The sequence below is a fragment of the Mus caroli genome, chromosome 9 (assembly GCF_900094665.2).
Source record: "Mus caroli chromosome 9, CAROLI_EIJ_v1.1, whole genome shotgun sequence".
Classification (NCBI taxonomy): domain Eukaryota; kingdom Metazoa; phylum Chordata; class Mammalia; order Rodentia; family Muridae; genus Mus; species Mus caroli.
In genome coordinates, this window is record NC_034578.1 from 33,432,875 (window position 1) to 33,446,497 (window position 13,623).

Sequence of the window (13,623 nt, forward strand, 5' to 3'; positions counted from 1 at the left end):
GAGCTAGTTTGAGGGCAGGGAACCTTGTGCTGGGCTGGCATTTCCTAGAGAACAATACATCAGGATGACTAAAAGTGACCCAAGAAACCAAAAGCTTATGACTGCTTACACCTTCTTTATGTAGACAGGCAGAGAAGACCACAAGAAGAGCCAATGTCCTTCCCAATATTGCAGGATTTACTTAAGTGCTCTAAAAATGTTTTGTTCAGAACTCTGGCCCAAGATCAAAACCACAAATCCTGGGAATCTCTATTTGTAGATGTGGTCAAACAAACAAACAAGCAAACATAACAGTTGAGTGAGCTGCTGAACAGCTTAAGTAGCAGAGAAAAGCAGCCCTGTGTCAGTGAGGTGGTGAAGCAGAGGGAGAAATAGAAGGATGTCACACATACAAATCAAGGGGAAAGTCTGACAGTAAAAAGGATCCTATTGATTTGTTCACAAAAAGAAGGAAGAAGATGAGGAATAGCAACAGAAGCAGAAGGAAAAACAACTATTTTATTTGGCTTAAAATTTTTTTGAGACAGTTTCATGTAGCTCAGCTGTCCTCAAACTCCTGATCCTTCTGCATCAGCCTCCATAGTAATGGGATTAAAGACATGTACCATCATGCACAACTAAAAATGTTTATATGTCCCCTTGCACATACCATAAAGAGGGGAATACTATGATCCACAAGTCTTATTTGAGCTGTGTCTATTGCCCTCATTGGGTTTAACTTAGAATCTAACCACAGTCCCACTGCAGCTTCTCAAAGCGTCTGGCTTACATGACAAGGACATGTGTGTCTGGAACTCTGAAACTGTATCCAAGCTGTACATGTTTCCAAACACTTTAAAATTAAAAGGTGCTCTTGTGTTCTCCTTTCTTTGCATTTTGCTTTTAGTATGACAAGGAATTTGAAGATGTTTCTAGCATTACGCTTTCAGCTTGTGAGGTGATATTAACATCAATATTAGCTGTAAGGCCCAAATTGAAAACTGGACATAAAACATATCTATAGTTTGTAAAGTAAACAAAATTTCAGAAACAAACTCTTGATATTTTTTGCTTGGCGTGGGGAAAATGCCTTTTGGAAGGGCTGTAGCTCAGGGGTGCACTGTGAGGCTGGAACTGTTGACACTGTTGTGGCTTCCAGTAGCTTCAGGTTGTCTTGTGGTTTTCTACATGACATAGCATTTTGCTGACACTCTTTAGCTGTGAAAAGAGAAGTTAGCATGAAGTGTTGGGGTTTTTTTCTTACGTTATTTAAGTACAGTAGATATACAGTAATTTTTAGACAAACTGTATAATCTTTTGCTGTCAGCAAAGAAACCCCGAGTTAACTCATGTTCCTGGGCCCTCTGTACCTACACTGAAACAAACACTCATATACATAAAAGTAAATAAATAAAATCTCAAATTTAATATAAAATAAAATTTAAAGTCCTATATCCAATGTCACTGAATGAAAAACAAGGCATTCATTTAAAAAGTAAAAGAGATGGGAAGAAATTTTTTTTTAAAAAATGTATGCCAAATTCAAATTCTTCTCATTTCTAATTCTTATATAAAGCTAGAAAAGCCAATGGCACTATAGATGAGTATTAGAGCTCAGACTCTTTCAGTACTGTCAATATTCAAAAGACAATTTCAGAAGGATGAGAGTAAGATAATGTCAAAGATTTCTCATGAGTTTCTCTAATTAAAGAAAAAGCTTAAAATACATTAAAAAAAAATGTCCAGCAAAAAAGTAGGAGAAACCTTACTTTTCTAATTACTTTAAAAATAACAGGTTCCTCAAAGGTTTAAACCAAAGAGACAAGTTTGGCAATCAGCTTTCAATGTTGGTCCCAAGCAGATAGACAGTTACATGGACTTGCTTTCCTTCCAAATAATACATCGTATGCATATTAACAGCCTTTTCTATATAATTCTTGTGGTTGATTTTAACTGAAGGTGGAAATACTACCAGTCATTGGTACTGATTTCAGACTCTTACTGGAGACTTTGTTTTGGAGTCCTTCTATGTGCAGAAGCAAAATTACGAATGGCATTTCGAAGAGTTGCGTTCCCCTCAGAGATATCAGAAGAATTGATGACTGAATGCAATGCCCGATTATATGCTGCAAATGAAGATTGGCACAGCGATGAATAAAGTTAGACTCTAGATGGCTCTCCCACTTCGTTTCCCTATTAGCACTGCTTCATTGCCAAAAAATGCCATAGGCATTCATTCCAGCCACAGAATAAATATTTATTGAGTACTGACAATAGAGGCTAACTCTCTGTGAAGAAAGAAAAGAGATTATAGAAAATGGCAACAAATAAAGTTGTAGTAAAAAGTGCTTCCATGGACATATATAAAATGTCATCACAATAGGAAGATGGATATGAATGAACAGCTAGGGAACCCTAGAAAGATGTGAGAAGCTGGACCATTTAAAGCGGGCTTTTGCCAGGCAGTGCTGGTGCACGCCTTTAATCCTAGCACTTGGGAGGCAGAGGCAGGTGGATTTCTGAGTTTGAGCCCAGCCTGGTCTACAGAGTGAGTTCCAGGACAGCCAGGGCTTCACAGAGAAACCCTGTTTTGAAAAACCAAACCAAAATATAAATAAATAAACAAATATATAAATAAATAAAGTGGGACAGCCAGGACTATACAGAGAAACCCTGTCTCAAAAAATCCAAACCAAAGAAAAAAAGTGGGCTTTTGAGGCATAAACAGGAGAAAAGGAAAAAAAGGACTATAGGTAGAGAACCAAGTGTATGAGATACAAAAAGTCTAAGAGGAGTTTGATGATGCTGGAGTGTGGCCTGAACTAGGGAGAAGTATATAAAATATGTCATGCATTTCATATTGTCATAAAAAGTTTTAAAGTAACTCATAGGAGGACCGATAAATTATATCACACAGATGAAGTATATAAATACTGGCAATATTTTCAGTGAGTGTTTATATGACGTTGACAAAGTTCCTATGTTCTATAAATCAATACTTACTACTGGGCAGGAAACATTACAGAAAGGACTCACTCCATTGTCTCTGCCTGGGACTCTTGATAGAGCTTCTCATCTTTCTTAGTTTCCCCAGCAGAACTGACAGTCTAATATGGACATATGCTTTTAAGTCTGTATTAGACACCATTAAAGTATGGAGATAACAGACTTCTAATTTAGTATTAAAGGACAAACTTTTTTTTTTTTTCCCTCAAGACAGGCCCTCTCTTGTATAGCCTTTGGCAGTCCTGGAACTCATTCTGTAGACCAAACTGGCCTGGAACTCCAAGAGATCCATCTAACTCTGCTTCCCAAGTTCTGAGTTTAAAGGAATGTGCACTACTACCCAGCAAGTACAATCTCTTAATAGTGTTCAATTAAGGGAAGATCTGGAATCCAAGTCCTCTTCTATACAGTGTGATGAGCTGGAAACACTTCTCTATCATAAGCAGGACCAATCAGAAATTAAACTATAATAATTTTCATTGTTTCACATATTTGTTTTATAAAGTCAAAAATAGAATTCTCTTAAGTTACTATATATAGATATTTTATTTTAATTGCTATTGAGACTCAACTATTCCTTAAGAAACTTACCTCTGTAGTTTTTATAGAAAATGCAATTGTTGGCACAGGTATCAGGATGAGCATCCCAAAAATCAGGACCACAACAGCATAATGGAGGTAAAGTGATATTATAAAGCTTCATTTTCTCCTGGACCTGGGCTCGCAAAGCTTCTACATATCTATAAAAATACAGTGCAGTCAGGTAAATCAACTACTAGGAGAATAATATGTATATACCTGATTTTATAGCTAGATTTCTCTCCTCTGTACCTCTAGTCTTTCTATGTAGTGGGTAGGAGATGGCAGAAGAAAATGCAGTACTAGCCCTAACAGCTGCTAGCCAATCAAAATAGTAGTGGAGCATGCACCCTAAATAAAGAAAAGTAGGAGAAGGCATGCAGTGTCTCTGACTTTTTTTTTAAAGACAGCATTTCTCTGTGTAGCTCTGGCTGTCCTGGAACTCAGAGATGCACCTGCCTCTGCCTCCTGATTAAAGGCACGGGCCACCATCACCAAGTTAAAGCAAATCTGTTAAGGAATATGAGAATACCTACTTTTTACTAGGTCTCCTCTAGACTGAGAATTTCACACAGAACATTTAAAATCACCTTATGTACTCTTTTTCTCTCTGTTGCTGTTTTTCTCTGGCTCCTTTTATTTCTTCCAGTTGTAACTGGGCTAAAACATCACTTATCTTCTCTTCTGAATAAGGTTCTTCGTGACAGTTCATTCTTAGGAGTCTCTGCTCTTCAGCATAGCGTTGTTGTTCTTTCTTTTTCTTAATTCTGAAAGTGAAAAAAACACATAATTCTAATTTTCTAAAACTGTTATTTAAAATTAGTTTCCTGATCTAAATTACTCAAGAAATGCCCTCAAAAAATGAAAATCACAAAATCAGTTCATCAATCTAAGAGCATCTTCAGAAAGTATTCATGTTTACTGACATGAATTTATCTTTTAATCACCTATATAAATTGGTTCTCAAAGGGAAATGAAAACTGGTTAGTAAAACATTTTATGTAAGAATCTGTCTTAGTCAGGGTTTCTATTCCTGCACAAACATCACGACCAAGAAGCAAGTTGGGGAGGAAAGGGTTTATTCAGCTTACACTTCCATGCTGCTGTTCATCACCAAGGAAGTCAGGACTGGAACTCAAGCAGGACAGGAGGCAGGATCTGATGCAGAAGCCATGGAGGGATGTTCTTTACCAGCTGGCTTTCCCTGCCTTGCTCAGCCTGCTCTCTTATAGAACCCAAGACTACTAGCCCACAGATGGCACCACCCACAAGGGGACCTCCCCCCTTGATCACTAATTGAAAAAATGCCTTACAGCTGAATCTCATGGAGGCATTTCCCCAACTGAAGTGCCTTTCTCTGCGATAATTCCAGCTGTGTCAAGCTGACACAAAACTAGCCAGTACAATTGACCCCTTGTCAACTTGACACACAAACACATCACTAGTAAGCCTCAACCCTTAGTTCTTATTCATCCCCGAGATCTAAATAACTTTAAAAGTTCCACAGTCTTTACATATTAAAAATTCAATCCCTTTAAAATATCTAGTATCTTTTAAAATACAAAGTACTTTAAAATTCAAAGTCTCTTAACTGTGGGCTTCACTAAAAAACTTCCTTCAAGAGGGAAAAATATCAGGGCACAGTCACAATCAAAAGCAAAAATCAATCTCCAACCATCCAATGTCTGGAATCCAACTCACGATCTTCTGGGCTCCTCCAAGGGCTTGGGTCACTTCTCCAGCCATGCCCTTTGTAGCACACACGTTGTCTTCTAGGCTCCAGCCGCCTGTACTCCACTGCTGCTGCTGTTCTTGGCAGTCATCTCTTGGTACTGGCATCTCCAAAATGCTGTCTTCCACTGTAACTTGGCTTGAACAATAGCCTCTCATAGGCTCTCTTCATGGTGCTAAGCCTCAAATCCTTTGCATGACCCCTTCAGTCCTGGGCCATCAATTGCAACTGAGGCTGCACCTTCACTAATGGCCTTCCATGGCCTCTCACAGTGCCGAGCCTCAGCTGCTCTGCGTGACCCCTTCATGCCTTCAAAACCAGTACCACCTGGATGACTCTTACACATTACCAAGTCCCACTGTAGCACGAGGTACAACCTTGGCTATCTCTGGAACACAGCCTCTGTGCTCTCAAAAAACACTTCCCAGAAGATGTTACCTCAATGATGCTGGTCTCTTTTTAATCACCGCTAGTTTCTTAGCTCCAGCTAACCAGCATCAATAGTCCCAGTAATGCAGAGTTTTTGCTTTAGTAGTTCTGGTATCTTGTTAATCACAGCTGATTCTTCAGCCCCAGCTAACCAGAACCACAGAACCTTCACAAACCAAAATAGCAATGGCTCTGAAAAGAGTCTTTAATTTTCCCTCTGAAATTACACAAGCCAGGCCTCAATCTTCTGCACTGTTCTCAACATTATCTTCCAAGCTCCTACACAACATCCCAAAGAGCTCTTAACACCATATGGATCTTCTGGCAAAGTTCCAAAGCCCTTCCACAGTCCTCCCCAAAACATGGTCAGGTTGTCACAGGAATATCCCACTTCTGGTACCAATTTGTCTTACTCAGGGTTTCTATTCCTGCACAAACATCACAACCAAGAAGCAGTTGGGGAGGAAAGGGTTTATTCAGATTACACTTCCATACTGCTGTTCATCACCAAGGAAGTCAGGACTGGAACTCAAGCAGGTCAGAAAGCAGGAGCTGATGCAGANGCCATGGAGGGATGTTCNTTANTGGCTNGCTTCCCCTGGCTTGCTCAGCCTGCTCTCTTATAGAACCCAAGACTACCAGCCCAGAGATGGTCCCACCCACAAGGGGCCTTTCCCCCTTGATCACTAATTGAGAAAATGCCTTCCAGTTGGATCTCATGGAGGCATTTCCTCAACTGAAGCTCCTTTCTCTGTGATAACTCCAGCTGTGTCAAGTTGATACAAAACTAGCCAATACAGAATCCCAGCATAAAAACAGGCTCAGGTAAAAATTACTGATACGTAGGATGTATGTCACTACCAAAACAGTGTAACAGTGGCCAGGTTTGTCCTCACACCAAAGAAACTTAAAATGCAAATAAGGCCAGGCAGTACTGACTCTTGACTTTAATCCCAGAACTCTGGAGGCAGAGGGATGTCTGAGCTTGAGGCCAGCCTGGTATATAGAGCTAGTTCTGGGGTAGCCAAGGCTATATACAGAAACCCTATCTCAAGAAAACGAGAGAAAGGAAGGGAGGAAGGGAAGAAGGGAGGGAGGGAAAAACAAACAAATAATATAAAACACCAGAAATAACAGCTTTCAAGACATTGATATCAATGAGCAAAATATTGTAGTCCCTAATAGATGAGAAATAGAAAAGCAATCACTATTATTGCCAACAGTTAGTGCCTTCAATGATTCTAGACAACAGCACAGGGGAAAATTCAAATGTAACTTGATGGATTCCCTGAGTAAAACACATATGTAATAGCAATACACTTACCAACCAAAAGGTAAAGAGTAAATCATAATGATAGATATTGTTTTAGAGTTTCTACTGTTGTAATAAACACATGACAAAAGCGACTTGAGAAAGAAGGGTCTATGTTTTATCTTACAACTCAAAAGTCACAGCAATGAGGGAAGTCAGGGCAGGAACTCAAGGCAATAACTGGAGGCAGGAATCAAAGCACAAGTCACGAGGCATGCTACTTACTGGCTTTCTCCTCGCTTGCTTAGATTGTTTTCTTATATAACTCAGGCCCACCTGTCCAAGGGTGCAGAGACTACAGTGAGTTGGCCCCTCCCACATTCATCATTAATCCAGAAAATATGTCAAAAACTTGCATACAGGCCAGTGTTAACACAGACATTTTCTCAATTAAGAATTCTTTTCCTGGGGCTGGAGAGATGGCTCAGTGGTTAAGAGCACTGGCTGCCCTTACAAAGGTCATGAGTTCAATTCCCAGCAATCACATGGTGGCTCATAACCATCTGGAATTGGATCCTATGCCCTCTTCTGGTGTGTCAAGACAGTATGGTCACATACATAAAATAAATAAATAAATCTTTAAAAAAAAAAAGAATTATTTTCCTGAAATATGTCTAGGTTTGTGTCATGTACAAAACAAAACAAAAAACCAACCAGTACAGACATCCAATCAACATATGCCACCATAGAATTGCCCCCACAGGCCCATAGATCTGAATGCTTGGTTACCATGGAGTGGAACTATTTTGAAAGGACTAAGGGGTGTGGTCTTGTTGGAGAAAATGTGTCACTGGAAATGGGTTTTGAGGTCTCAAAAGCCCTATATTGGACATGGTGGTGCACACCTTTAATCCCAGTACTTGAAAGGCAGAGGCAAGTAGATCTTTCTGAGTTTTTGAGGTTAGCCTAGATTAAAGAGTGAGTTCCAGAATAGCAAGGGCAATGTAAAGAAATCCTGTCTCCCCAAATAAACAAGACAGCCAGCCAGATGGGTAGGTAGGGCAGGCAGGCAGGCAGACAGATACATACATAAAAGCCTATGCCAAGCCCAGAGTGAGTCAGTCAGTCTGTTTACCTATGGACCAGGATGCAGAACTCTCACCTACTGCTCCAGTGCCTGCCTGCATAATGCCATGCTCCCTACCATGATGATAATGAAGTAAACTTCTGAAACTGTAAGCAAGCCCCAGTGAAATACTTTTCTAAGTGTTGCCATAGTCTTGTGACTCTCCATAGCAATAGAACAGTGACTAAGACAAGTATGCAAAGGAGGCAGGAAAAGCACTCACAATGAGCAGAATCATCAAACAAGATCAACTACAACCGGACTGTTGGGTTAGAATTACATAGAAGGACATTTACATAGTTACTACAGACATATTATATATGTTCAAAAATAAAGATCTGTTGGGCATGGCAGTATATATACATCTCAGCATTCAAGAAGCTGCAGGGTGAGGATCATCCTAAGTTTGAGGCTAGCCTGATCTATACAGTGAATTCCAGGTCAGACTATACTACATAGTGAGACCCTAAGTTGAACAACAGGAAATAACATGAAAAAGACTGAAATAAATCTTCCATGGATGAAAGCAACAATTTCTGAGTTAAAAAAGACAGTAAACGTGATTTTGTCAGAGATGTAAATCTGAAAACATAAAGATAGAAATGCTAAAGTATATCACAACAAAAGGGATGCAAATAAAAACTTTAAGACTGAAGTCTACACCTATCTCAGGTGTCAGGTATTAGTTGAGACAAAGCATACTATAAGCATACTAAAGCTTGCTTACAAGTCTCACTGGAGCTTTAAAACCAAGTCAATGCCTGTTTACAAAGCTTCAAAGTATGAGATGTATGAGATGGTTAGGTGCTAGAGTTCCTTTAACTTAAAGCCAATGCTCATTTCCCAACCCGAAAATCCCAGAGACTTATACTTATCACACAGTATACGGTCTGTTTTGCTTGTGTTCTACATGGAACAAACCTAAATGACAAAACATCCATTTAAATGTTTACTAGAAAGAAATTTTGTGACAAGCCCCATGTGTTCCAGGATGGCCTGGAGTTCATTGTGTAGTCTAGTGTTCTAGTTTCCTTTCTGTTGCTATGACAGAGTATCTGGTCCCTTCTTAATGGAAAAAAGGCTTTACTTCATCTTATACTTCCAGGTCACAGTCTATCATAAAGGGAAGTCAAAGCAGGAAGTTAATCAGGAACCTAATTATCAGAAACATGGAGGAATGTTGCTTGTTGGCTTGCTTTTGGGCTCATTACCTGGCTCATGCTTAGCTAGCTTTTTATACAGCTCAGGACAACATGCCTGAGGAACAAGTGCCACCCATAATGGGCTGGGCCTGCCTACATCAATTACTAATCACAATTCCTCACAGATACACCCACAGACCAACATGATCCAGGCAAATCTTCAATTAAAGCTTCTTTCAAAGAAGTCCAGGATGTGTCAAGATGACATTAACTAAGGCTAGTCAGGATTCAAGGGATGACTTCTGGCCCCCTTGTCTCTTCCTGAGTGCTGGGATTACAGGTATGTACTATCACACAGTTTTTGTGGTGCTGCAGATCAGACCCATGGATGTGTGTGTGTGCTAGGCAAGCAATCTACCAGGGGAGCTATATCCCTAGCCTAGTCATAGAGTAGTTTAAGCCCACTGTTGAGAAGTACTTCTTTGGGAAAACAAAAAAAGGTTCTTCTGGGGGGTGGGGGTGGGGGGAGAGTAATCTTTGTTGATAATGAACTTGAATCCCCAAGACCTCTGATGGACATATATAAAGAGACCAGTGTTGTTTCCATACTTCCTATGGATAGATAGATCTAATGCTTCATCTGGGCAAAGTAAACTGTAAAAGTATTCTGGAAAGGATTCATTTTGAGTAAGAGCCACTCTTTAGGAGGCTAAATAAAGTATTGTTAAGGATCTTGGCTGAGGTTGACGCCAAGTTTTATGGTTGACATTTAGGGATTCAAAACTAAAGTGGAGAAAATAGCTACAGATTGCAGAGGAAAAAACATGGAAACTAGACTTTGAAGTGAAGCTTGATGATCCACCAACCTCTGACAGACTCGTTGCAAATGATTAGGAGTTACAATCAAGAGGTGAACAAAGAACATGGTGTCTTGGTAAAGAAATCTACTTCTGCTTAAGTTGCTGTGAACGCAGTTGAAATGAAGGAGTTACAACATTATAAGAACTTAGTTCATGAAGCAGCAGCAGGGTTTAAGAAGACTTTGCTTGTTTGTTTTGCTCAGGAGCTCACTATACGACCCAGGCAGGGCTCTAACTTACGATTCTCTCTTCTTCCAGTTACAATTCTCCCCTCCTCTACTACTTTCTTGGTACCAGACAGCAAGCCAAGGGACACACACACACAAGCTAGGCAATCACTCTTTAACTCAGCTAAGCAACAGTCCCTTTACTCCGAATTTGAAAGTATTACTGTGGGAAAATGCTATCAAATAATACCATGTACCAAAGAGATATATTTATAAAAAGAAGAGTCAGTTAATGCTACTGTTATTCTATTTCCAGAAACTATTATCCAGGTATCTGCAGAATATCAAGGCTTGTCTGAGCTACACAGCAAGTTCTGGCTCAGCTTGGACTAAAAAGTGAATGAGAGACCCTGTCTCAAAATAAAAATAAATTAAAAAAAGGAAAATTGCCATAGCCATTCCAGTACTCAGTAACTATCACTCTGACAATTCAGCAGTCATTAACATAAGGACAAGAGATTGGACTAATAAAAAGGTTACAAATTTGTTAAAGACTCAGATGATTGTCAACATTTACTAATAAAGAATTTATTTGAAGCATGGTCTCACTATGTAGCCCTAGCTGGCCTCCAATCACAGAGATCTTCTTGCCTCTGCCTTTCTAGTGTTAGGATTAAAGGCATATGCCACTGCTCCATGTAATAAGGTATTTTAAATGAAAAATATGAGGATGGGGAGGGTGGGGAGTGAATCTGAGACAAAACAACTTTTACCAGGCCCCCAGGCCCTTTTGGGGAGCAAGCTCTGGACAACCACCAGTCCAGCACCCCGCAGGCCTCATGCAGCAGACCATGACCAAGACAATCTCTACATGAGATAACCTCTACCTAGCGCCATGCGGCCTGGGCAGGGAGTGAGCCTGAGCCAACCACTAGTCCAGTGAGGGGTGGGTGGAAGAAGGGGAGTGGAAAGGATGGGGATATCAGGGCGGTGGGTTATCATGGGAGAGCCAGCCCTGCCACTTGTCTGCCATTCAACTACAGTGATGAGGCGAGATGATCTCCCTTCCTCTAACTTCCTGCCACATTCCGCAGGCCAGAGAGCTGGCCCCAGGGTCACAAGAGCAAAAGAGCTGGCCCTCTCCCTCACAGGCTGCAGCACTCAGGATAGAGGACTCTACATCTTCATTGGGGAACACAGTAGAACTGACTCTGGTGGTAGGGCATGGTTGTAGGTGAGCCAGCCAGCCCTGAGGGTATAAGATTGGGGAAAGCTGGCTCAGTCCCTCACCTGCTACATCAGTCAGGAGAGCTGGTCTGATGGTTTGGACACGGGTGAGCCAGCACTGAGTTCATGAGAGCTAGTTCTGTCCTTTGCTGGCTCCAACATTGGTTGAACTAGGCAGGTCAGTGATGGAAAGCTTGACCTGGAGGTGTGGATGCAGGACAGCAGGAGAGCTAACTAGCTCAGATAACTCCCAGGCTCAGATTCAGTGTTTTGAAGTGGCCCACACCAATATCTACCCCATCAATGAACTGATGGAGCTCATGAAGAGGCCAGTCCTATAGAACCAAAACTACAGGATCTCCATGACACAGTGCAACAACAGGCTATCTGAAAGGAATCCCATAAGAGTCTAGTATTGGAAGTAGCATAGCAGAAGCCAAAGTCCTCAAACCAGATCAATGACTCATTGCAATTGTGGACAAAAGGGTATACTGTGGGACACACTGTAACACACTACAGCTATCACATGATGGTTTACATGTTTTTGGCCTAGAGAGTGGCACTATTAGAAAGTGTGGCCCTGTTGGAGTAGGTATGTCACTATGGGTGTGGGCTATAAGACCCTCATCCTAACTACCTAGAAGTCAGTCCTCCATTAGCCGCTTTCAGGTGAAGATGTAGAACTCTCAGCTCCACCTGCATCATGCCTGCCTAGATGCTGCCATGCTCTTGCCTTGATGATAATGGACTGAACCTGTGAACTTATAAGACAGCCCCAATTAAATGTTGTCCTTATAAGAGTTGCCTTGGTCATGGTGTCTGTTCACAGCAGTAAAACCCTAACTAAGACAGAAATGGGGTATTGCTGTGATAGGTCTGACCATGCTTTTGTTTGGAAGAATGTGGATGTTGGGACTTTGGATTTGGAAAGCAGTGGAATATTTTAAATGGGGCTTAATGGGCTATCCTAGTAGGAATATGGAAGTCTTTGTTACTGAGAGTGATTTGAATTATGTGGACGTGGCCCAAGAGGTTTCAGTGGAAAATTTCAATGTGTTTTTGTGGTAATTTGGTGAAGAATCTGGCTACTTTTTGCACTTGTCTGAAGTGTCTACCTGAGGCTAAGGTAAAGAGATTTATATTAATTGTACTGACAAAGGAAGTCTCAAAAAAGCTCAACAGAGACTTTGCTCTCTGGTTAAATCTCATGAAAAGTACTTTAAACAAGCATAGCAAGCTGAGAAAGGAAAAACATAAAATATATAGTTTGATTATTAAAGGGACACCAAGAAGTGAAATGGAGCTGAATCCAGTGTTCAAAGATATTGCATTGAATTAAGGGAGTAATGACCTTGTGGCAAGATTCCACCCAGCTAAATTTAGATCCAGGCATGGTAGTAGTACAAGCCTTTAATCCCAGGAGGCAAAGACAAGCAGATATCTGAGCTCAAGGCCAGCCTAGAACAGAACAAGTTCTAGGTAAAGAAAAACTTAAATCCAGGTTTGGTAGCCTTTAATCCCAGTGCTTAAGAGACAGGCATGAAGATCTCTGAGTTCAAAGTCAATCTACTGAGCAAGTTCCAGGACAGCAAGCTTAGGCAGTGAAGGAATTGGAAAACACAAAACTGGTGATAATGTAATAGAACAAGGGGCTATGTTCGTACCCCAGCAAGCAGCATAACTTGGCAGTTTTAGTCACTGGCTTTAGAGTCCAGAATAAAAGGGACTACTGAGAAAACTGATGCTGGTTAGCTGGAGCTAAGAAATTAGTGGGGATTAAGAAAAGACCAGCATCACTGAGATTAAATCTTCTGGGAAGCGTTTTCTGAGAGCACAAAGAAGCTGTGTTCCAGAGATAGCCAAGGTTATACCTTGTGCTAGAGCTATACTTGGAAATTTATAAGAGTCATCTAGGCGGTACTGGTTTTGAAGACATGAAAGTGTCATGAAGAATGGCTGAGGCTTGGCACTGAGAGGCCATGGAAGGCCACTGAGGAGGTGTAGCCACAGTTGTATTTCACAGCCTGGGACTGAAGGGCTTATGCAAAGGAGTTGAGGCTTGGCACCATGAAGAGAGCCTATGAGAGGCTACTGGTGAACTCTAGTTGCAGTGGAAGACCCCAG

General features: G+C 40.9%; 1 protein-coding gene across 1 annotated transcript in view; it reads right to left on the reverse strand.

The window, feature by feature from the left end:
- Positions 1–550: 550 nt before the first annotated feature.
- Positions 551–13,623, reverse strand: part of Ccdc15 (coiled-coil domain containing 15) — a 68,927-nt gene continuing 55,854 nt past the window's right edge. Inside the window, exons 12-15 of the mRNA XM_029481503.1 lie at positions 4,155–4,331; positions 3,577–3,725; positions 1,982–2,105; positions 551–1,197 (exon numbers count right to left, since the gene is read on the reverse strand). Coding sequence (XP_029337363.1) covers positions 1,194–1,197; positions 1,982–2,105; positions 3,577–3,725; positions 4,155–4,331 — 454 coding nt within the window. The 3' untranslated portion in view covers positions 551–1,193. The remainder of the gene's footprint in view (positions 1,198–1,981; positions 2,106–3,576; positions 3,726–4,154; positions 4,332–13,623) is intronic.